This window comes from Gobio gobio (genome assembly GCF_949357685.1).
Source record: "Gobio gobio genome assembly, chromosome: 2".
Lineage (NCBI taxonomy): Eukaryota > Metazoa > Chordata > Actinopteri > Cypriniformes > Gobionidae > Gobio > Gobio gobio.
The window spans coordinates 39,022,092-39,046,764 of NC_137098.1; the positions used below are offsets into that span (position 1 = coordinate 39,022,092).

At 37.1% G+C, this 24,673-nt stretch overlaps 1 protein-coding gene across 8 annotated transcripts in view; it reads left to right on the forward strand.

Moving 5' to 3' along the window:
• smarcd3b (SWI/SNF related BAF chromatin remodeling complex subunit D3b) overlaps positions 1 to 24,673 on the forward strand; it is a 49,978-nt gene that overhangs the window by 20,520 nt on the left and 4,785 nt on the right. Inside the window, exons 1-11 of one of the 8 annotated variants that reach the window (XM_079846134.1) lie at positions 4,797 to 5,205; positions 12,151 to 12,344; positions 17,371 to 17,460; positions 18,498 to 18,540; positions 19,312 to 19,434; positions 19,857 to 19,979; positions 21,605 to 21,700; positions 21,998 to 22,099; positions 22,550 to 22,711; positions 22,919 to 23,016; positions 23,887 to 23,943. In XM_079846134.1, coding sequence (XP_079702260.1) covers positions 5,128 to 5,205; positions 12,151 to 12,344; positions 17,371 to 17,460; positions 18,498 to 18,540; positions 19,312 to 19,434; positions 19,857 to 19,979; positions 21,605 to 21,700; positions 21,998 to 22,099; positions 22,550 to 22,711; positions 22,919 to 23,016; positions 23,887 to 23,943 — 1,166 coding nt within the window. In that variant the 5' untranslated portion in view covers positions 4,797 to 5,127. Of the gene's footprint in view, positions 1 to 4,639; positions 5,206 to 12,150; positions 12,345 to 17,370; positions 17,461 to 18,497; positions 18,541 to 19,311; positions 19,435 to 19,856; positions 19,980 to 21,604; positions 21,701 to 21,997; positions 22,100 to 22,549; positions 22,712 to 22,918; positions 23,017 to 23,886; positions 23,944 to 24,673 lie in introns of those variants that run through there. The other 7 variants (XM_079846136.1, XM_079846135.1, XM_079846137.1 and 4 more) reach the window with 7 other exon arrangements.

The following is a 24,673-nucleotide window of genomic DNA, read 5'->3' on the forward strand; positions in this document are numbered from 1 at the left end:
AGTTTTGTGTTCTACACGTAACTCAAATGCTCCGTTCTCCACGCATATATAAAAGCTGCGTTTGGTTAATGAAAATTTGATGGAGTAACTTGTGGCTCGTTTTATCACTTTTGACACAAGAGTCCAGACTCTTCAGTTTTATGGTCATCACCATGTTTGATATTACTTTCTCCATGATTGCTGAAAAGAGACCCCAGTTGCCTATTCATACAGACAGTATTCGAGACGCTATACTGTAAGTTGCTGTTGTAAGTTCTGAACAGGACATTTCGAGATTCACACCTGTATGTAAAACTGTAAATGTAATATAAAATTTACTCTTATTTTTTTTTTATGTCAATTACTTTTCATTTGCTTTAGCTTTTCTGTTAATCACATTTATATTCAGAAGTGGTTTTAATAACATGATATTAATTCAAATATATGTGGAACAGTTTGTCCTGAAAACTATTGTGTGTGTGCCAATGAGACGTTTAATTATTTTTTTAGGATTGTGCGTTTTCCTCACAATTTTGTCAATTTTGAGAGACAGAGAAACTGGTCTTAGAAAACAGAGGATACAGATGTTTAGTCCGTCAAACTCAAAATCATGTTGCCTTTAATATTTTCTGCTTTTCTTCTCCATGAAAAATTCTTATAAATGAACAATGTCTTTTTAGCAAATCTCGAGTTTTGTTGTTTTAGATTTACTTGTTCTGTAATCTTTCTGAGATTTAAATATTATATTTGCCAGGTTCTTAAACTCAAGTGCATAGTTTGGAACATAAGTTTAAACACAATCATTTACTGCAGCAAATTTAGCAAATAACTGAGCTTGGCTGTTATTACATGCACTGTAATCCAGAATTCCATCAAATTTGCTTGGCCTTCAAATGAATAAGGACTTTAATTGTCTGTTTGACTTTGACTTCTGACTATACTGCTGAGAGTGTATTTAGTCTGAAAACAGACCTCCCAGCAGGTTTGGTTTGATTAAAACAAACTCTGGTGCTATTGCTATACCTTGCATACCTTGTTTTTCTCATCATAGTCACAATATTGCCTATTACGGTTCTGTACTGGCATTGGAGCCCCGTCTTCTTACAAAAGATCTTCGTTTGTGCGTGTAATGGAGGACTTTCTTTTTTGACTTTACACAATTTCTAAGCTCTTCACAAGTTCTCAACTAGTAAAAATACCCTCATATATACGCATATACAAACGCATTTAGCCTAGCACACAGCACTGTCAGTGTCTGTGTCAATTTTTTTGTTGTTGTATCGTTAGGTTTGGTCTTAAAAATGACTATGAATTTTAAGTGAACCAGGACTAAATGTAGTATTTTCTTTTTTGGTCCGAACCAAAAGAAATAAGAGAACCAAACTATAAGTGTAAATAGTTTCATTGGGAGTCATATACAGACCTCTGCAGGAGAAACCTAAAACTGCAGCTTGAGGTCAAACTGTCCGACAGTCCCCAACAATAGACACACACAATTCCTCCCCTTACCCCACTAGAGTCCCCCACCCCCTTTACCTCCCAGTCAATGGGACCTGAGCAGTTGGCAGAGCTGCAATGGAAAAAGGGAGACTTGGGGAGGCTCGAAGGGGTACTGAGACCTACACATCTTTTCAGCTCTCTGATGAGATGCTTATATAGAACTACTTCCTGAAATGGGCTGATGAAAACAAAAGTGATCACAAGGGGTCACAATGTCATGGTAAAAGAAGCCTGTTTTTTCCACCAAGCTTTTTCTCAAGACTAAAACAGGCCCTCCCACTGTATTATTTATTTATTTGTTTGTTTGTTTATTTATTCTGTGCGTTGTAATCAGACATGACTGCTGTTTAAAGTCCGCTTTAGCTTTGTGTCACATATCACTTCTTCTCTCTGACCACAAAATCACTTCCCACACCACACTTGGTCATTTATTATGGTTTTTGGCAGACTCTAGAGTTCAGACATGCTTTCATTTTGAGTAATTGTTTCCTTTGTGCCACTCTCCCATAAAGGATCATATTATGCAGAGCTCTTGATATGTTTGACTTGAGCATGTTCTCCGCTTCTCTATGGCATATCTTACAATCGTCCTTCTTGTTAATGCAGAGAGAATTGATGAATGACCTTTAGACACTTTCTGATTATTTAACAAACAACTTGTATCCAAACACTTGGATATTTTTCCTAAATTAGCATTTTAGTAATTTAATCTTCATATTAACAGCTCTCCTTCAGAATCATAGCTCTTGACTTTGGAGTTTTCAGCCAGACAATGTGGTAGTAATTTTAGTGATTCACAGGTTGAGGCCAGTAGTTTGTCAGTTATGTCCTTGTTAGGGCAATTCTTCTTCATCTGTGTAAACTTAAAGCTTCTGCAACACTGAATGCTTATGTAAACGGCATATTTCAGCTTTTTTATTTTTTTGTGTTGTTTTTAAATGTTAAAACACAATGTTAACAGTTGAATTTCAGTGTTAAGAAACCGACATATCAGAGAAATTCCATTTTTGTCTATTCGTCTGACCCAAGCTCATTCTTAATGCATTAGTTCTTAATATATTATTGAACAATTTTACACTTCGTCAACATGAAATTTGACCCTATATGCTTTTTTAATAAATGTTCTCAGTTTTGTTGTGTATCATTTGTGAGTGTTATTCAAAAAAGTTTGTCTTGTAATATTTCCTCAAATGTAACAACTTCAATATTCTCTTTCTCAGGCTGTCACCAAGCCTGTATTTTTTTACATTTCCCCTCCTATCACCTGCATCCATGTTTTCACACGTGTTCCTAATTTGAAGGCTTCAGGTGTGACGTTTTCAGCTGTCATTTATCACTTACTCTACAATGAGTTTGTCAAAACAGCTCATGAATAATTTGGTTTTCAACGCTGTTTTCAAGTTAAGCAAATGGTAAGTCAAGGGGGATGGGAGACGACTTGTGGCTGGGAGGAAGTGTTATGGCAGTTAAGCCTCTTCCACAAAACTGTTTTCATGGAACTATGTCATTAATTTAGTAAAACAAAAAACCCCACCCCACTGACTTCAGTGTATGGACAAAAACACTGAGACGTTCCACAGAATAAAGAATCCTTTTAAAAAAGAAAATCGTTATTTTTGAAGTCATGAATTCGTAAAAATACATGGAGAAAACCTGACATTATTTAAAGGAAGGTGTCAAAAATCTGTTATGATGTTCAGTGTTTGATATTTTGGCTGAAACATTTTAATAATTTCTAGGGAAACATAGACTTGTAAGAAGTGCTGAAAAATAACTAAAAGTAAATGTAATTACTTCCCAATAACCAAATAGTGGCAAAATATACCTCCTAGAAACAGTTGCTTCCCAGTTCAGAACATTTCCTAGAAACATTGAAACTGGGAAAATAAGGTTAATATTTGTTATAGCTGGCTTGATCATTCACATGCTAGTCTAACGTTAACGAGTCAATTTCATTAGCTCTTCTGCGCTCGGTGCATATAGGCCTAGTCATTATTTAAGATATTGCGGAGACATTTAAAAAAAATAATATTAAATAAATAACTGAATGGTAGGGATTTATTTTAATTCAGGCATCCTAAACAAATATTTACAGTAGCTAGCTCAGATTTGTGTACCACATGTACATAGACATTTGAGGAACTGACTCATCAAATGAGCAAAAAAGAAAAGAGGAAAGCATTTAAATCAAACCCAGAATCAGATTTATTACATATTTATTACATACACACACACACACACACACACGTACGTATGTATGTTTGGATGTACGTATGTATGTATGTATGTTTGGATGGATGGATGGATGGTCACAGTTTAGCTTAGAGTATACATATTCACTATTAAAGAGTTAGTTCACCCAAAAATAACTGTTCTGTCATTAATTACTCACCCTCATAAGCTGTCTATGTAGGGGTCAGAGAGCTCTCGGATTTCATCAAAAATATCTTAATTTGTGTTCTGAAGATCTGAAGGTCTGACGGGTTTGGATTGACATGAGAGTGAGTAATTAATAATAGAATTGTAATTTTTGGGTGAACTAACCCTTTAACTAGGGGTTTTCCCCCTGAATAAATTCTGAATTACTGCTTATTGATAGTAAGGTCCTTGTTGTAGTGGTTATGTTTAGGTATGGGGTTAAGGGTTGTAGAATATGGTCACGCAGAAAAAGGCATTAATATGTGCTTTATAAGTACTAATAAACAAGCAATAAGCTAGTAATATGCATGCTAATAAGCAACTAGTTAATAGTAAATATGTATACCTAATCTGTTACCGTGTTTTTATTTTTAACTGTTCATTATCATTGTTGTTGAGGAATGGCTTCAAAACCCACAATATCCACAGTGTAATCCATCAATATAACAAAATCCATCTCACTGATATGCCTCTCACCATTTAAAAATGAGCACTCAGGTAATCATTGCAAGTATTCATATTTAGTTGAGACAGACAGCCATTAACTAGGTTAAAAAAATCAGCCTTCAGTGCTGTCTGAGCCGGTTTTCTTTCCACTTCAGTCTTAAAACGGCCAGCTTTTCTCACTGCTGCTGCTTTAAGGATCCTCCCTCCATTTTTTTGAGAATGAGCAGTGTATTCCAAGCCTTGCTGGGTTTGACTGCAGCAAAGGACATGAGCGAGCGCGAGCAGTAGTGAAGGCAGAGGAGGAGGGGTTTGGTTAGCGGCGAGACTAACTCCACCGCAGCAGGGCTGCGAGCGACCAGTCAGCGAGCATTCCCTTATCTACCAATGGAATGCAACAGCTGCAGCAGAGCCTGTGAGCGTGTGTGCCTTTCAGTCAGCGTGTTTGCAAAAGGGGGAGGGACGGACGGTCATGGTGGGCCAGCAGGAACCCCCCTGAAAGACCCCCAACTCTCAACCCCCCACGTTCTCTAGCAGCTGGGCTCCTGAAAGGCAGCTCAACCAAACGTAAGCGTGAGAGACACAGAGAGAGCAAGAGGCTCGACAGGGCATAACACACTCCGAGACAGAGAGAGGGAGAGAGAGAGAGAGCAGAAAGTAAGGGAAGTGGAGCAGGGAGCCTCGGAGGGGGTTGAGGAGGTGAGCGAAGGGTGAAAAGGAAGAGAGGCGAGGGAGAGGGAAAGACAAAAGAGAGGGAGAACCAGAGTGGAGGGAGACCAGAGGGAAATGGCTTCGGAGGAGACCGCTGGAGGAGCTCGCAAAGCCACCAAGAGCAAACTATTTGAGTTCCTCGTCCATGGAGTGGTACGTACCCTCTCGGCACATGTGTGTGTGTGTGTGTGTGTGTGTGTGTGTGTGTGTGTGTGTGTGTGTGAGAGAGAGAGAGAGAGAGAGAGAGAGAGAGTGAGCTCAGCTACAGATACAGCCCGTGCGTTTGAGTGATAGCGCTGAACGGTGTCCATGTGAAGGTTATTTCCAGTCCTCCGGATCCCGGCTCCGCGCCGCTCTTCTTTTAAAAGCGGAGACGGGGTGGGCAGGAGAGGCGAACGAGGGAGGCGAGTGTTTAAGAAAAAAGAGCGAGAAGGATCGGCAAATGCAAAAGAAAGGCCAAATGTAGCCACTTGGTCACTGGTGGCTGCATGCGTTTGGCAGCATGCCTAAGGTGACGAGCGCTTTCATTCAAAACACAAGCCGCTCTCAGACTCAACACACTATTATTACAACTCCAAGAACACATCAAGTGCTTCACAGACAACAGCTACTGTGTAGATTAGCGTGTCTGTTAACATGTTGTTCATTAAAAATTCAAGCTAGTTCTAGGGCTAAAGGATGTGTTTGAAGCAGCAGTAATGATTACTACTAATAATACTGTAACACGGACTGATCTTTCCCGTATGACACTATTCAAGGTTTGATGCAGAAGAGGCAATAAGGATCCACTTATTGTCTGCACCTTTGTGTACATACAGTAGCGGTGTAATCTTTTATTTATGATTAGCTGGGCTTTGTCTAGCCAGAGCAGATCAATCTGAAGTGAAAAGCAGTTTGTAAGCGAGTGTAATGCATAAAGCTGCGTTATGTTTCTTGTGCTCTGTTTTTGTTCTTGTTGTAATTTCTTGCCGTTTCTGTAAAACGTCCTTGGGTTTTGAAAGACTACCTTAATACTACTACTAGGCTACTACTAATAATTATTATTATAAAATTATTAGTAGTACATTTACATTATAACATACTTTGATACATTGATTGGTGTCCTGATTTTTCTTTTATTGCGGTTTTGATTATTGCGTTTTTTTATTATATTAATTAAGTGCAGAATTATTATTATGATTTATTCAACTGAGATATACACTACTGTTCAAAGGTTTAAGCTCAGTAATTTTAAACACCCTGTTATTCAGAAAGGATGAATTAAATTGATCAAACATGACAGTAAAGACATTTTATAATGTTACAAAAGATTTCCATTTTAAATAAATGCTGTTTAAAAAATCTGCAAAAAAAAATCCTGCAAAAATTTATCATGATTTCTTCAAAAATATTCAGCAGCACAACTGTTTTTAACATTGATAATAAGAAATGTTTCTTGAGCAGCAAATCAGCATATTATGGTGAATGATTTCTGAAGGATCATGTGACACTGAAGACTGGAGTAGTGATGCTGAAAATTCAGTTTTACTATCACATGAATAAAATATATTTTAATATATTCAAATAAACAAAAAACAAATAAGTATTATTTAAATAGTAACAGTAATTCAGAGAGTCACAGAAAGCCAGAGGCAGAGCCAGTCTGCGGATTTGAATTGATAGATTTCTTAGAAAATTGCATGGTGTATGATGGGCACAATCTCAGTTTTTTTATTTTTTTAGCTCCATACTATGATTCCATCCAGTCAGACGATATCAAACGTGTTTGATATTTTTCATTTGTCACTTATCTCCTAGCAACAAGGCATGTGTTTCATGTTGTTTTCGAAACGACTTGAAAGTCTGGTAGTGTCTGATTCTCAGTCATGTAGAGTATGATGCCCAGTTTTACTCTTTAACTATTTACAAACTGCATGATGCCTAGTTTTGTTGGTTTAATCTGTTCAGATTTGAAAAGTCATGTAGTGCGTTCCAGCCTTTAGTGAGCAAGAGACTTCTGTCAAAAACTTTTGGTGACTTTGAGTTCTTCTTCTTTGTGGTTTAATTAATTCTGCCATGTGATGTTTTAAGATTTATTTTCTAAGAGAACACCTTTCACTTGCAGTAATAATCTTGGTTTGCTTCATAAACAACCTTTTGTTCACTATTTGCCTTAATTCTGCATCGAGTTGCTTTAACTTCTAACACATAAATGCTGAGTTTGGGTGATGAATGAAGGAAATGGTGGTGTTGCCTCTGCAGACTAATTAACCTTGGCGAAGCACTGATTGTTCCTGGGCAAATGTTTCCCGCTCCTTATTTTGGCTTCCTCTCCTTTTATGTCCTCTCCTATGACTGTTTTGTTCTCCTTTGCTTCTTCTGTTTCTTTCTGGACTCATGAGTTATCTGGATTACCTCAGCCTGACCTTTGCTATTGTTCACCTTGCTGCTTCTGTGCTGCACTCCTGGCTGTCTGAAGCCTGGCATGGGCAAGTTATACTACTGTATATTCTTTGTTACATGACAGTATGTTTGACCACAGCTTGAGCTGCAAAAATGTGGTGGTTCAGCCTTGTTCCCAAGGCAAGGAACAGTATGTGCTCATCAAGGTTTGCAATTAAGTTACAGTTTAAGTAGCTGCCTTCTAGTTTGAGTGAAATTATTTTTTTATGGAAAGAAATAGGTGGCCAATTATGTACAGTATCTGTTTCCGTCTCTTGTTTTAATGTAGTAAATCAGTGTATTTGAAATGTTCTTGATGTATTTTGTCTCTCTGTGATAAATCACTTGTGTTCGGGCAATGACTTGTAATTTAAGTGCATATTCTGTCTCTGTACTTATTTTCTTTTTGATCTCCTCTTCTAGGCGTTTAGTTTTATCTCGATGTCGAGTTTAGATTAGCTTTCACAGTATCTGTGGTTCACTAATACACATTAGTGTAATCTGTTATATTAGCTCTTTCTCTCTCAGACACTAAATAAAATGCACAGTCTTGGTTAATGACAGACTCAGTCTTACTGTGTAACTGTGTGGATAAATAAAGCTGACCTACGGGTCATTTCACTCTAGGAGCGGAAACTTTCATCCCACTTTAAACAAAGCAAACTTACTACCGTGGTAAAATACAGTGAGATGAGAACAGTGTTTTTACATGTTAAGTTTTGGTTTAACTTTAATAAACGGTTTCAATTTAAGTAGCACAACAACAACCACTATGACTTTTACCCCATTTTGTTTGTTGCTTCAAAAAAACAATCATATTGTGAAACCTTGCGTAGTTATTTTGAAACTATCAAATGTAGAAATTGTACCTTTCATTTGTCCAATGTGTCAATATATTTGCATGCACTAATTCTCACCAGTCCGCATGAATCCAATCCAATTTCAGCTTCTGAACGTTTGCATTTAGGTTCACATATTCATGTACATGTATTCTTGAGAAAAAAAGTACCCAGTTGCCTCATTCAGAAATGGAGAAAGCCACCGCAATGATGTAACTAGGGCTATCGTGAGCATAATTACCATTTTGCCTCGGTGGCGTTTAAAAAAAAAAGTATAAACTATCACTCTCCTCCACTAATCAGTTTGTAAGCCATAATACGTCAACAAACCTATGTAAAGTAGGCTTGCATGTCTAAAAGTTTCCTGTTCAAAGGGGACATATTATGCCCTCTTTCACAAGATGTAAATCTCTGGTGTCCCCAGAATGTGTCTGTGAAGTTTCAGCTCAAAATACTCCCCCGATCATTTATTATAGCTTGTCAAATTTGCCCCATTTGGGTGCGAGCAAAAATGCGCAGTTTTTGTGTTTGTCCCTTTAAATGCAAATAAGCTGCTGCTCCGCGCCCCCCTTCCAGAAGAGAGCGGATCCTTTACACAAGCTTCGGATACTCCGTCAACAACAAAACAGGCGAATCTCACTCAGCCAAAAGAATGTCAGAAATAACCTGACATTTGTGAAGTGCAGCCTTACATGTTTGAACCGGAGTCGGACACAGATGGAGAGACTCAGGAAGAGGTTGCAACTTTTAGACAGCTCCTGGACGTTTCTGAATGGTTAGTGGATCCATGTAATGTTAGTTGTTGTGGAGTTTAATCGGATTGAGGGATTTACATGAAGGTTTTCAGTCCTATTATAAACGGATTATTTGGTTACATATAAATAAATATAGCTAATGTAAACCTCTGCAATAACTCGTGGAAGGCACAGGAGTGAAATAATGTAGTTATGGAAGTCTATCCAATCAGATGTCTGTGCAATTGTCATTTTAACAGCAAGCAAAGGAACTCCAGAGGGACGTGCATGTTCTTGAGCAAAAAGAAGTTGTTTATCAGCAGGAATCGGGCAGGGTGGCTCATCAGTCAAAGCTGATTGGCAGCTCAAACACGGCAGTCTCTCTGAAGTGCAAATCCACATGGTGTGACTGCTGGAAATAATATTGCAAATAAAATGTTTTCCTTCCTTCCTGCATCCAAATTTATATTCAAAGTGGTTTGTGAACAAAGCAGCCACACAGAGAGAGACAGCAAAGGACAGTTATTGTTTAAACTATATTAAGTGGTACATTTCAGGACTATTCAGATTTTTTTTGTTACTCTGTTTATGTGTGAACTCGCTACTCTAATAACAAGAAGAATCTAATGAAAGGCTCATTTATCCCTCTCTAGCTATTAAACGTGATAATGTCCCCTGCTGGTCAGTTTTTCCTGTGTTAATATGAGAGTAAGACCGCTCAACAGCAGCTGAAACCATCTGGCAACACATCAGACAGAGAGACAAAGAAAGTGTTTAGCTGCAGCATTCAAGGAATAACAGAAATGTTACACCTGCAAGCGTGTGGCCTTATCAAATGCTAAATATCTCATTGTAAGTCATTGTCTTTCGTTACCCTGCAACTCAATGCTCCCTGCATAGTCTGCTCTTATTTCACAATAGTCTAGACTTCACTTCATCAGTCTCTTAACCCGCAGACATAACAAGAGCTCAAGCCCACGTCAGGTACATCATTATTAGGTACATCATGATCACTTCCTTTGTGTAAATTAAACACAAAAGATTGTAAAATCAGCCGTTAGTCATTACCATCACACATTTGTTCCACATCTGCAGCAGTTCAATTGCTAACCTTTCCTGTTTAACCGAAGTGCAAAATGTTTCTCACCACGTAGCCACAAGGTGAAAGTAATAGTGTTTAACATAACTATGCCTTGGGATTCAATCACACCATTAGGAATGGAGCTTGATGGATCTTCTCCAGTGGTTCTTTGACTTTGGCAGCTCTATAGAATGCTCTTTAATAATGTTGAGCGCTTCATAAATCAGATGTGGTTAGTGAATTATGTATTATAAGAAATTATTTTTCAGCCATATACAGTAATTCTGGTGTAATGACCCTTCATTAAGCTCTGAGTCCCAGAATTTGAGTCAACTGAAAAGAGATAAGGTGTGAAGTGAATTTAATTTGGTTGGATAATTATTCTGGTTCAGTTCATAAGATTTTTCAGATTTATTCTGACACATCTCTTGCAGAAATAGATGAAACTGAAAATATGTTTTGGATGAGAAATGAATGTGTAATACATACAATTTTGAATATTGAACTTTTGTGAAGTTTTGTGATACATCCGTGCATTTTTACACCAGATTTTCCACTTTAATGCAGTTCTGTCCTGCTTTCTGAGTTTCAGTGTTTTATCATTATATCTGTTTCATCTCTTTCATCTGTTCCCTGAACATTTCTTTGTTGTTTGATATGGCTTCGGTTATTCTTATTGAACTAATTTTCCACTCGTTATGACTTACAGTGTACAGTTTTGACTATATTTGTCTGTAGGGTATAGAGTTGTGTATTATCATGGGGAACTTTTTCTATTATTCATCAGTTTTGTTGTCCCACTCCCTCAATCCCGGTGCAGTGTGCACCAAACAGGTCTGTCACTCTCAAACCTATAATATATGTGTATATATGTAAGGGATATTCCATGGCTAGCTGTGTAATTCATTAGCCTAAATGATTTTAATGCACAACATGGAGGCGACTAATAGAAGTCGCAGGGCAGTGTTAAAAACATGCTTCTACACTCCTGAATGTTTCTGTGTGTGCAGCACGATTTCCTTCAATGAAAGTTAAAATGACTTGGAATTACCTCTGCATTTAAAGGTGTTAATACACACCTTTCAGCCAATGAATTTAATATTCAGACAGACCATGGTATGTATATATATATATACATATATATATATATATATATATATATATATATATATATATATATATATACATATATATATATATATATATATATATATATATATATATATATATATATACATATATATATATATATATATATATATATATATATATATATATATATATATATATATATATATATATATATATATATATATATATATATACAGTATAATGTATAATGCAATGTATATCATATATATGTATATAATATGTTAAAAAATAAATCGATGTTAATATGTATTGACCTGCTTAATTCAATAGTGATCCTACTAATCTACATCTCTCATTTCCTGTCAATTACAGTAATTACATAGTAAAGACAATTACATAGTAATTTTACTATAATTAAAATGCCTCATTCTAATGTAATTAGAGTAACAAATTAACTAATGCAATTAAATTGCTGCTAAAAGATAAAATATCATGAGTTTGTATTAGAAAAAGTAAGAAATGCACACCATCTGTTCTCAGGGGAGACCTTTATATATGACAAGACCTTGTGTTTACTCTTTCAGAGACATTTGTTCATTGTGCTGAGCTCTTGTACGTGTGACCTGTTGTCTCTGGTGTCACAAGTGTTGAGTAGGTTGCGCATGAATTGTGTGTGCAGTTGCTTCTGCTGTTATGGCAGGCTATAACAGCTGCTTACGTACTAGTCAGTTATAGGATGTTGAATAGACCCTATAGTGATGGATATTTAAATCTTCACCTTACCTTAAACTTTAAATAAATTGTTTATTTAGTTATTTATATGTATGTCTAAAAATCATAATTATACTGATTCACTCTATACTGTTTCTGTAATCTTTTGTTTCAGAGTGTGATAATCGTGTTCATTTTTTTTGTTGTCACCTTTTTTCAGAGGCCTGGCATGCCATCAGGAGCACGAATGCCTCATCAGGGGGCCCCAATGGGACCTCCAGGGCCACCATATGGAGGGAACACCGCTGTCCGGCCAGGACTTACCAATCAGACCATGGAGGCCAGTCGCAAAAGGCCAGCTCCTTCACAGCAGCAGATGCAACAGCAGCAGGCCGTACAGAGTCGAAACAGGAAGTGAGTATAGTATGACATATACTAATGATCAGGAAGCCACAAAAATAAATGGGTGATATCATAACAGGAATCTAATTTAGGCGTTTGAAATTGTGAACCCCTGTTGAAGCAGCGATGCTGTGTGTTCACAGCATACAAGAACTGACATTATTGAGTCCAACCTCCCCACGTTCCTTTCTCCCTTCACTATCATATGAATAAAGAATTAAAAGAGAAAAAAATCGTTAACCCATCCATTTTTAATTTTGGGTTACCCTGGCAAAATCAATAGCAACCCTGTTTTCGAACAGTAATCCACAGTTAAAAGAACTCACTTAAAAGCTCACCCCTTTTTAACAATAAAAATATAAAAGGCTATTTTAAGGGATAGTTCACCCAAATATTCTGTCATGATTTATTCACCCTCATGTCGTTCCAAACCTGTATGACTTTCTTTCTTCTGGGGAGCATAAAAGAACATTTTGAGGAATGTTTGGAACAAAACATTTTGGTGACCACCGACTTCGAAAACACTTTTTTCAAAATATCTTCACAGAAGAAAGTCATACAGATTTGGATGGACATGAGGGTGATTCAATTATGACATTTACTGTAACCTAGGGTTAAGATTAGCATGGAAAAAAGACTTTGAAAGTGTATAATAGCCTTGAGTTTGGAAGGTCTTCAATCCTAGACAACACTCCTGTATGAACCCCTTGGTGCAGTCCAGTACACTGTCACTGTATTCCTAGAATCTATAGTACAGACAAACCGGAAATGAAGTGTTCAATGCAGTCAGAGCTGAATGGGTTTTGACTGAGTATGTCGATTGCCTCTGTTGCATTGATGGTTGGATGGGAAGATGTGTTTTTTCCTTTGACAAGAACTCAATTCTGTATGTTTCAACAGAATGGCCTTATCCTGGCTGGCATGAGGTTTTATTTCTGTACATTCAGCTTAATGGGAAGCACAATAATGTATGTTTACAAAAATATAGCAAACAGCTCTTAACAATAAAGTGGTTATGACTGTATTGATGTAGATTTCATGTTTTCCTAGTCTTACTCTGTCAAAATGATAAAGAAAAGTTTCTCTTTCATGTATAGTTTTTGTCCTAACTGATCACAGGGAGCAACAAGATATGTTGTATCTTACTTGATTTCTATCTGGATGATAAGTCGGACGTCACAGTTTCCAGGTCCAAACGCTCCTTCAGATCCCAAAAGCAAACAAAAAACTGTGTTAATATACACTCACGGGGTGCTGTAGTACTTCTGAAATCCTAACCTTAATCTCCACACTGAAATCCTAGTTGGCCAGAGAGTGATTCATCTTTTCTGAATCATAAAAATATTGGCATCCGGGACACTGTGAACCCAGAAACTGTATTTTGACACTATAGGTTTTTAAAAGATTTGCTTAAACGTGTGCTACAGCCCTTACGAAAAAGAAGTTTATTCAAGTGTGCTATTAGTATACTTCTTTTAAATTAAAAAAGACAGGATACTTTGTCTACTTTTTATGTACATCTCATATAAATATACTTAAAATTGCACTTAATCGAGATATACATAAAGCTGCTGTCCGTAACTTTTTTTGTGTTCAAGATTTACAAAAATTATATAATGAGAATGTACAACATGAATCCATTTTCCAAACCGTGTTTTTGTCTTCCGCAAGACGCATGCAGTTCTGTTTATTAACCGCTAGAGCGCAAAAAGTTACGGACTGCAGCTTTAAGTATACTTGGCTTATAGTTGTGTTTACTCTTTTGATTGAGTAGCCTATGAAATACTTTTTTCACAAAGTTTCACATACTGTCTTATAAACTTACATTGTTTGAAAATATTGATTTATAAATAAATCATATATGTTCCTAATTCTGAGTATCTGAGTAACCACATCTGTGTCAGTCTCCGACGCTGTTTACGGAAAAGAAAAAATAGTTGAATAGTCGTTATTTTAGTTTGTTCTGCACAAAAAGTATTCTTGTCGCTTCATAACATTAAGGTTGAACCACTACTTATACATGAACTATTTTAACAAATAAGGTAGTTTTTACTACCTTTCTGGATCTTGAAAGTGGTAATTTCATTGCTGTCTATGGGAGCTCTCGGATGTCATTAAAAATATCTTAATTTGTGTTCTGAAGATGAATGAAGGTCTTATGGGTTTTGACCGACATGAGGGTGAGTAATTAATGACAGAAATTTCATTTTTGGGTCAACTAACCCTTTACAGGGAGTGCAGAATTATTAGGCACGTTGATTTTCTGATCATATTTTTTTTCAGGCACATTTGACCAATTCCAAACCACAGTAATCCTAATAACTACTATTGATTTAGTATTTAATAATGTATAAGTGATATATAATTGTTCATGAAGGCTGGAAATGAAAATCACCTTATATTCAGGTGTGCAGAATTATTAGGCATGTTTTCTTTTACAGATAAATTGAGCCAAAAAAGAGATTTAACTCAGACTGAAAAGTCAAAAAGTATTAAATGCCCATGAGAAGGATGCAATACTAATGCAATACTAGACATTGCAGTTAAGGCATGACCATTGGACAGTGAAATGCTCGTTGGGTCAGCAGGGTCAGACAAGAACATGTGGCGGAGAAAAGACACCTGTTAACTGCAAAAGAATTAAGAATTAAGGGTGAAACCATCAGGAACCATTTAGTCTCCAGCGCCACCATTTTCCAAAGCTGCAACCTACCTGGAGTCTCCAGAAGTGCAAGGTGTCAGGATCTCAGAGACTTCAGTTAGGTAAAGAATCCTAAAAAATGACCCCCACTAGATAAGAATCACAAGCTGAAGTGTTGTAAAATACATGAAGAAGGTTTTTTTATAGGCTTTATGGACAGATAGGTTGAGAGTGACTCTTGAAGGACCAGCACCACATCCTCTAGTACCATTGTTTGAAGAATTCATCTTCCAGAATCTGGCAGTACGTTTTGGGAGTTCATTTTTAGTCTATCTCTGCAAAACGGACTTCAGGATGGACTAATATGAACTCCCAAAACGTACTGTCAGATTCTGGAAGATGAATTCTTCAAACAATGGTACTAGAGGATGTGGTGCTGGTCCTTCAAGAGTCATTCTCAACCTATCTGTCCATAAAGCCTATAAAAAAACCTTCTTCATGTATTTTACAACACTTCAGCTTATGATTCTTATTTAGTGGGGGTAATTTTTTAGGATTCTTTACCTAACTGAAGTCTCTGAGATCCTGACACCTTGCACTTCTGGAGACTCCAGGTAGGTTGCAGCTTTGGAAAATGGTGGCGCTGGAGACTAAATGGTTCCTGATGGTTTCACCCTTAATTCTTAATTCTTTTGCAGTTAACAGGTGTCTTTTCTCCGCCACATGTTCTTGTCTGACCCTGCTGACCCAACGAGCATTTCACTGTCCAATGGTCATGCCTTAACTGCAATGTCTAGTATTGCATTAGTATTGCATCATTCTCATGGGCATTTAATACTTTTTGACTTTTCAGTCTGAGTTAAATCTCTTTTTTGGCTCAATTTATCTGTAAAAGAAAACATGCCTAATAATTCTGCACACCTGAATATAAGGTGTTTTTCATTTCCAGCCTTCATGAACAATTATATATCACTTATACATTATTAAATACTAAATCAATAGTAGTTATTAGGATTACTGTGGTTTGGAATTGATCAAATGTGCCTGGAAAAAAAATATGATCAGAAAATCAACGTGCCTAATAATTCTGCACTCCCTGTAAAGTGATAAAATAATATATAGAATATTAAACTATAAGTATGATGTTATGTTCAAAAAGAAAACTTACAAGTATATTTGAAGTATAAAACTACTAAACTAGTAGATTACTTCAAAGTGTATTTTCATAAACAAAAAAAAATCTAGTAAATTATCAGTATACCTATAAGTTCACTTGTAGTATAATTGAAGTACAAACGAAAAGCTTAGTTGTAAACTAGTTGTGTACTCAAAGTTTACTAGTGTTACACTTTAAGTTTACTTAAACTTATACATTTATACACTAGCAAATGGGCCAATTTAGTCCCAAGAAGTATTGAAACAGTACACTTACAAGTATACCTCTAGTACATTGATATTAGTATACTTTATACTTAAAAATATACTTGAATTTTACTTAAGTATACAGTTGAAACAGAGAAGACGCCTCGGCCCAAAAACAGTATTATCGGAAGGTTGATGCGTCACAACTTAACTAGTGAATTTCAGTGGTGGTGTGCTGGGTAGCCCCGTCCACAGTGAAATCTCATTAGTCTAAAATTTCACTCCATATAGAGTTGCTGTATATTAGACATCAACATCTTCTGTTTGTCTTTAATTGCATCATGTCGCTGAGCAGTTTCACATCGACTGTGGAGAAATACATTGCTCTCATTTTGCATCTTTCTTATGAGAATGTTTATTTCTTCTGATTTCATTTGCACTGTTTGTTCTTGGGTCACTCTGGGGTCACTTTGCGGTCTTGCATCACAAATCTCTGTGACATATGTCTTAGTTCGGGCAGTGGTGGTTGTTTAGTTGCAGTTAATCTGATCTGTGGAGTCTTTAATCTGCTGGCAAACCACTGACTGTGCTGTTGTGACAGAAAGGGGACACATACTGAGAAATATTTTATATAATACTTGTTTCTTCTGGGTTTTTTTTCTGGATATCTCTCTCTCTCGCTCTCTCTCTCTCTGTTGTGTCTTCTCTGACTCAGCTCCATTGATTCACATTCTTGCTCATTCTGTCTGTCGACCTTGTCTGACACATTAGTGTAACATTATCTTGCATTGCTACAACCCTCCTGTCTCACATCAGACTAATCAATGCAATAGTTGTATGTGTCTGTGTGTAATACCCACACATGGCTTATCAGATCCTTTGGCCTCTAGTTCTGCTGTTTCTTGTGCAACTCCCATGTTGTCTGTTTTGTGTATTCAGCTTTTTGTAATGTGTCGTCAAAATATTCAGCAATTCTTAACTTGCACACAAACACACTCAGTACACTCTAATGAAGGACCCTTCAAATGCCATCAGGAAGCCTGTGGGATTTCCTGGACCAAATGAGATGCCAGGGAGGCAGATGGACATGAGAGAGGCCCAATCAGATCCCACACTCGGATCAAAGTAGGAGTTTATTCTGCTGCATGATGGATTCACACGTTTTGATCCCACCCTTGTCCCGAGCCTTGACCCCTTTACCCTGGCACATCTTGTCTCCAGAGACGTATCCCTAACAAGGATTTCCCCCCTCACTTCTGATTTACTACAAGCTTGATGTTTCATGGTTATTATCAAAGATTATTCCTTCATACAGCAATGTTTTAATTCAGTTGTAGATCAGCTGATGTCAGTCTATTCGATCTAACCTGACATTTGAGTCAAGAACTAAAAAAAATCTTAAAGTTTTTAAATATTTTGCTGAATTTGGCATGGATGTGCTTGCATGTCCTGTTGCATGGCATGATGACAGATGTAGTATGTGAGAATTTGTTTTAAACTTCAATGTAAAGCGTCATCTCTAAATGTTTTCACAAATAACTAAATATGTATTAATAAGTCAGGCCGACTGAGTTGTGCGGTTTTTAGTTGATGGGATAAATATATTGCTGGTGAAAAAAGCAAAAGTGTGTTAATATTTAATTTTATTTCATCTTTATTATTTTATTTCTACTTCTCTTTATTTTACGCTCATAAGCTAGCGAGTTCCACCCAAAGATTCATTGTGGATTAATTTGCACTTTTAGGTTTTGTTTTGGTGATTGTTACCTATACGGATCCTGCTTTTGAGTGTACAAAATACGTAAACAACATTACCTTTTCTGCTTAAAGAAATATTCAAATATGAGCACAAATATACTTGCATACAACACACCATGAGCTGGTCCTGTGGACCTCTGCTGCTTTCCAAGCTTCAACTTGTGCAAGTTTAAGCAGTAACGATTCTAGTTGATTCTAGTAACGTCCTCTGTGCCAATGGTTGCCAGCACCATCTGGGCTGGCGAAGGCACACACACACGCTCCCACACCGGTTTTCCCGCATCCTGGACCAGCCCCAGAATTTTAGCAGATGTCCCGGGTGCTCCACTGTCAGTCTCCATAGTAACATCTTGGGTTTTTTTCTGCCTTTCCTCTCCGTTTCCCCTTTCTCCCTCTTTCTGCAGTGCCAAGAGGAGGAAGATGGCTGATAAGATCCTTCCACAAAGGGTGAGTAAGAGATCTGAGCCTTTTCATTGCTTTCATTGGTTTGACTGTGTGTTTTTTAGGGTTTTTTTTTGCGTGTGCAAATGTGCACGGATGAAGATGCACGGGCGTGCACGTCTGTTCTCTATCTCGGCCTTTTAGAGGGGCAAAATCCTCTACCAAGCAAGCGATACGATGGACAAAAAATGTTTTTGCATTCAGTAATTGTCACCATAACCAGACAATGCAGATATACTCTACACTGACAGCAGGACTTTTTTTAAATATTGTACATTGCAGAGAATATCCAGAGTTTTTCTTTAGATAATATCTATTCTAGACAATATTACAATACATAAATAATCTAAAATATATGACAGCATTACTGCTGTGTGTTCATGTTGATTTTTGTTGGTTGAAATCTGTTATTTATAATTTAATCTGTAAAATAGGACTTAATTGTTATTGTTTATGGATGATTCTGTTCTTAGTTTTTTATAGTCACCGTGTCACTATGAGTTGGTTGTGTTAGATAAGATAATCAGCACCGTGTGTGTGTGTGTGTGTGTGTGTGTGTGTGTGTGTGTGTGTGTGTGTGTGTGTGTGTGTGTGTGTGTGTGTTATCAGGCAATATAGATAGATACAGCTCCAGTGGAGATGCCAGATGCATTAGTCATTGACAAAACACTCAGTCTATCGTCAACAGAACAAGAGAGGAAAATAACTAGGATTGTTTGTATTTCCTTACCAATGCTCCTATTTACAAAATTAGGTTTTATTGAATTCCTTTTTCAGATTCGTGAGCTTGTTCCGGAGTCACAGGCGTATATGGATCTGTTGGCATTCGAGCGCAAATTAGACCAGACCATAATGCGCAAACGGGTGGACATCCAAGAGGCACTTAAGAGACCCATGAAGGTATTTCTCATCCCCACGATCCATATATTCTTTTTAATTTCATGTTTCAGAACAGATCTGTTTTATTTAACCAATTAAAAAAAAAATGTCTTTGCACTTTTGTTAACCTATATATCAGGCCTTTTAAAACACATTTGTTAGAAGGAACCTTGGGACAAGAATTTTCATCTGCAGTCTCTTGCTGAACCATTTTAAATATTGCTTGCATAAATCAACAGGATAAGACACAAAACCACTTAAATGAGCATAAAATGAGGCTGGTATCATTAATCAGTGTCTAGCTTCTAATATTTTTTAAATTATCAGCTTAAAAGCATTTTTCCCAGCATAATGCATCTGTATTTTTGTGAGCATACTAATATCATCATGAGGATTGGATGAAGATAAATATTCAGATAAACTCTTTTTCCCCCCATTTGAAGCAAAAGCGAAAACTGCGTCTCTACATCTCCAACACGTTTAACCCTGCCAAGCCTGATGCAGATGACTCTGAAGGCAGCATTGCATCCTGGGAGCTGCGTGTGGAGGGCAAACTGCTGGATGATGTGAGTCAATTGCAATTTAATCAATAATTGCACAAAACAGCTTTTACTATAAAACACTGAGGTGCTTTTGCTTTGGTGCTTTTATTGGGAATAAATATCACACATAAACTGTCTGCAATGTTTGATCATGTGCTTTTTGTCTCTGACATCATGACTTGTGAATGGCAGCTATGTGTCTTTTGAATTAGTAAGTTTAAATATACTCTCCCAGACTCTGAGTCTTGACCACAGACATGTGAGATCACTTCCCAGCCTCCATCCAAACATACGTGCCAGAAAGTTCTGTGGGTCCATTGACTTGATATTTGTATGCCTGCCTCCTTTTAACCAACAATGCGTATCTTATAGGAAAATTCTTGGTTTAATGACATCTGAAGCTCTGGCGACAGCATTTGTGGCATGCTTTCATTGTCAGAAAGAAATTTCAACCTAAAAAGCATTAGTCCTGTAATACACTTACAGTGGCAGTACTACCCAAATGTAAAACATGAATATTATACATGTTAGCATTAGACTGGTTTGAAAGATAAATTTACCATCACAGTCGATAATTTAATATAATTACTGACTGTGATAACCGACTTTAAAATAAAGTCATGATCAGTTTAAAAAAAAAACCTGTTGCTTTTGCATCGTAATCACTGTGAGATGCCAGGAAGGGACGTGGCATAACTATTCATGAAGTGCTGATTATATGGAGTAAACTCCACCCACAGGAATAAGTACATTAGTAACGAATAACCAAAAGTTACCAGAAATTGTTTCCCTATTTAAATGTAGATTTAGCTAACTTGCCTGCTGTCTGTAATAAGGCATCGCACAAGTATATTTTATGTTTTCATTGACAATGCCCTGAAGTCTGATAAGTGGTTTCCATCAGAATGATTGAGCTGAAGCTGAGGCTCATCGCACGTTTGTTTTCGCTCAAGCATGTTCCCTTCATCTACTGCCACAAAACAAGTGCTGGAGCCATGGCTGCAAAATGTTTCTTATCTAAGAAAAAATACTTTGACATTCATGACCTTTATATCTATGTAACGATACCAATTACCCATGTAAAGATAGCAGAATAAAAATAGAAAGACACATACTGTCATCAGTGCAATCATAAGTCTATAAGATAATATCGAATGTTGCTGTTTTCTTTGTTAATGTAGCGGTTTGATTCATGTGATTGCAGCCCATCAGTACATTTGGTTTACAGTTAAATATACTGTAAGGTTTTTGAAGATGAACTGAAGCACGAGGACTAAATTCTTAAAGGTTTACGCAATGCAGCATAAATTCAGCCTTTTGGTTCAGTCTCTAACCAAGACCCGTTTAGCTAATACTCTTGAGGCATGCTTTTCCATGCAGAAAGAAATGAAACTAGTACTTATTGATGATAGCTTGAAGGACTCATGCCGTCTCTGGGCTGAATGGAATGTTGTCCTGCACAGCAAATCATCCACCAGTATGCCACATTTCATTTGAACATTTAGGCCGTTCTCTTCCTTAGAAAGTCTACCCGGAAATTTTATGGTGTGGTGTAAGGTTCTTGTTTTCCAAAAATGTGTTCATACTTGAAACTGGACAGTTTGCTCAGTGGCACACTCTGAAAACTGTATTCATGCTTTCATTGACAGCCAGGCAAGTTGAAGAGGAAGTTCTCCTCATTCTTCAAGAGTCTGGTGATTGAGCTTGACAAAGACCTTTACGGCCCTGATAACCATTTGGTTGAGGTTGGTGTTTGATTTCCTAAATGAAAATCTATCAATATTTGCAATTCTTAAAACCAAGAGCTAAAACCACTATAAATATCTTATATTTATTTATGTATTATATTCTTATTTATGTCCTACAGTATATTATATTATATTATAGTACATACAAACATGCCATACAGCACTTTGTTCATTAAAGATGTGTGGTGATGCTGTTATTGAAGTTATTCTTTTCAGTTACTGCAAATCTGTGTGTTTTTGCTTTTCATTAGTTGCTTAGTGTGCAATCATGTTGATTTCTCTTGTCTTCCGCAGTGGCATCGAACTGCAACCACTCAGGAGACAGACGGTTTCCAGGTGAAGAGGCCTGGAGATGTTAACGTGCGCTGCACCCTGCTGTTAATGCTGGATTATCAGGTAAAGACAACAAAATGCGTCCAGTGATGTTTACATGTATATCAGCTGAAGACTATTGATCAAGAACTGCAAAATTAAATTGTATCATTGTCATGTCAAATTTTAGAACAAATTGTCCTTGCTTTTTGATGGTACATTTTTTTCAGGCCGCAAAGCTTTGAGTTTTCCAGAAAGTTTCATTGAAATAATAAGTTTATAAAATGGTGAACATAATAGTGAAGGGTGAATATCACATATATGAGTATATTAGAACAGGACAGGAACTCTGTGAGCAGCAGGTTTACTTATTATTAATAATTTTGTAATGCTTTATTTTGTGAAATAAAAAAATTGCTGTTACCCAGTTTAATCCAAAATCGACTTTTTTAAATAAAAAATAAAAAAAGTTAATTGAACTTAATAATGTATTAAATGAATGAAAAGCATAATACTCTTGTGTCCTGCATGCAGCCTCCTCAGTTTAAGCTTGATCCGCGTCTGGCTCGTCTGCTCGGCATACACACACAGACTCGCTCCAGTATCATACAGGCCCTCTGGCAGTATGTCAAAACCAACAAACTGCAGGACTCACATGACAAGGAGTACATCAACTGTGACAAGTACTTCCAACAGGTATGGTTGATTAGAAGCATTGATTAACATTCATCACAATCTGTAATTATTGAATGAAACCGCTTCAGTTAAACCCTTAAAATGTATTTGATATTTAAAATGATACTTCCAAACATCACAGAAACATGTTGGAATTATTATGTAAAGACAGTATACAATATTTAAATCAAGAAATCTTTGTGTTTCTGGCCTCATCTACCCTCACAGATCTTTGATTGTCCACGCCTGAAGTTCTCTGAAATTCCACAGCGCCTCACCAACCTTCTACTGCCCCCCGACCCTATTGTCATCAACCACATTATTAGGTTTGGCTGCCTATTTATGTGATTTTGTTCTTCTACTTGCTTGTCTGTACGAATGTATCATATTTATTGCAGATATCTACCAAAATAAGATGCTTACAAAATAAGCAATTCTTTAGCAGCGATATTAGAATGATTTCTTAAGAGAAATATGAGACACTAAGAATGGAGTAATGATGCTGAAAATTTGGCTTGCCATCCCATCACAGGAATAAATTACATTTTAAAATATATTAGAATGGAAAACAGTATTATTAAATTGTAAATATTAATAATACACTCACCTAAAGGATTATTAGGAACAGCATACTAATACTGTGTTTTACCCCCTTTCGCCTTCAGAACTGCCTTAATTCTACGTGGCATTGATTTAACAAGGTGCTGAAAGCATTCTTTAGAAATGTTGGCCCATATTGATAGGATAGCATCTTGCAGTTGATGGAGATTTGTGCGATGCACATCCAGGGCACGAAGCTCCCATTCCACCACATCCCAAAGATGCTCTATTGGGTTGAGATCTGGTGACTGTGGGGGCCATTTTAGTACAGTGAACTCATTGTCATGTTCAAGAAACCAATTTAAAATGATTCGAGCTTTGTGACATGGTGCATTATCCTGCTGGAAGTAGCCATTAGAGTATGGGTACATGGTGGTCATAAAGGGATGGACATGGTCAGAAACAATGCTCAGGTAGGCCGTGGCATTTAAACAATGTCCAATTGGCACTAAGGGGCCTAAAGTGTGCCAAGAAAACATCCCCCACACCATTACACCACCACCACCAGCCTGCACAGTAGTAACAAGGCATGATGGATCCATGTTCTCATTCTGTTTATGCCAAATTCTGACTCTTCCATCTGAATGTCTCAACAGAAATCGAGACTCATCAGACCAGGCAACATTTTTCCAGTCTTCAACTGTCCAATTTTGGTGAGCTTGTGCAAATTGTAGCCTCTTTTTCCTATTTGTAGTGGAGATGAGTGGTACCCGGTGGGGTCTTCTGCTGTTGTAGCCCATCTGCCTCAAGGTTGTGCGTGTTGTGGCTTCACAAATGCTTTGCTGCATACCTCGTTTGTAACAAGTGGTTATTTCAGTCAAAGTTGCTCGAATCAGTCGGTCCATTCTCCTCTGACCTCTAGCATCAACAAGGCATTTTCGCGCACAGGACTGCTGCATACTGGATGCTTTTCCCTTTTCACACCATTCTTTGTAAACCCTAGAAATGGTTGTGCGTGAAAATCCCAGTAGCTGAGATTGTGAAATACTCAGACCGGCCCGTCTGGCACCAACAACAATGCCACGCTCAAAATTGCTTAAATCACCTTTCTTTCCCATTCTGACATTCAGTTTGGAGTTCAGGAGATTGTCTTGACCAGGACCACAACCCTAAATGCATTGAAGCAACTGCCATGTGATTGGTTGATTAGATAATTGCATTAATGAGAAATTGAACAGGTGTTCCTAATAATCCTTTAGGTGAGTGTATATAATAAATGCAGCCTTGGTGAGCATAAGAGACTTAAATCTTTAAATCTTACCCACCTTAAACTCATGAATAAAACATTATGCAGTATGTCATGTTTTTATTTGCATCATAATTCATCTCCATTACATCTCTAATGAGTAGATATGTATGGAATCCAAAACAGAAGTATTTTGG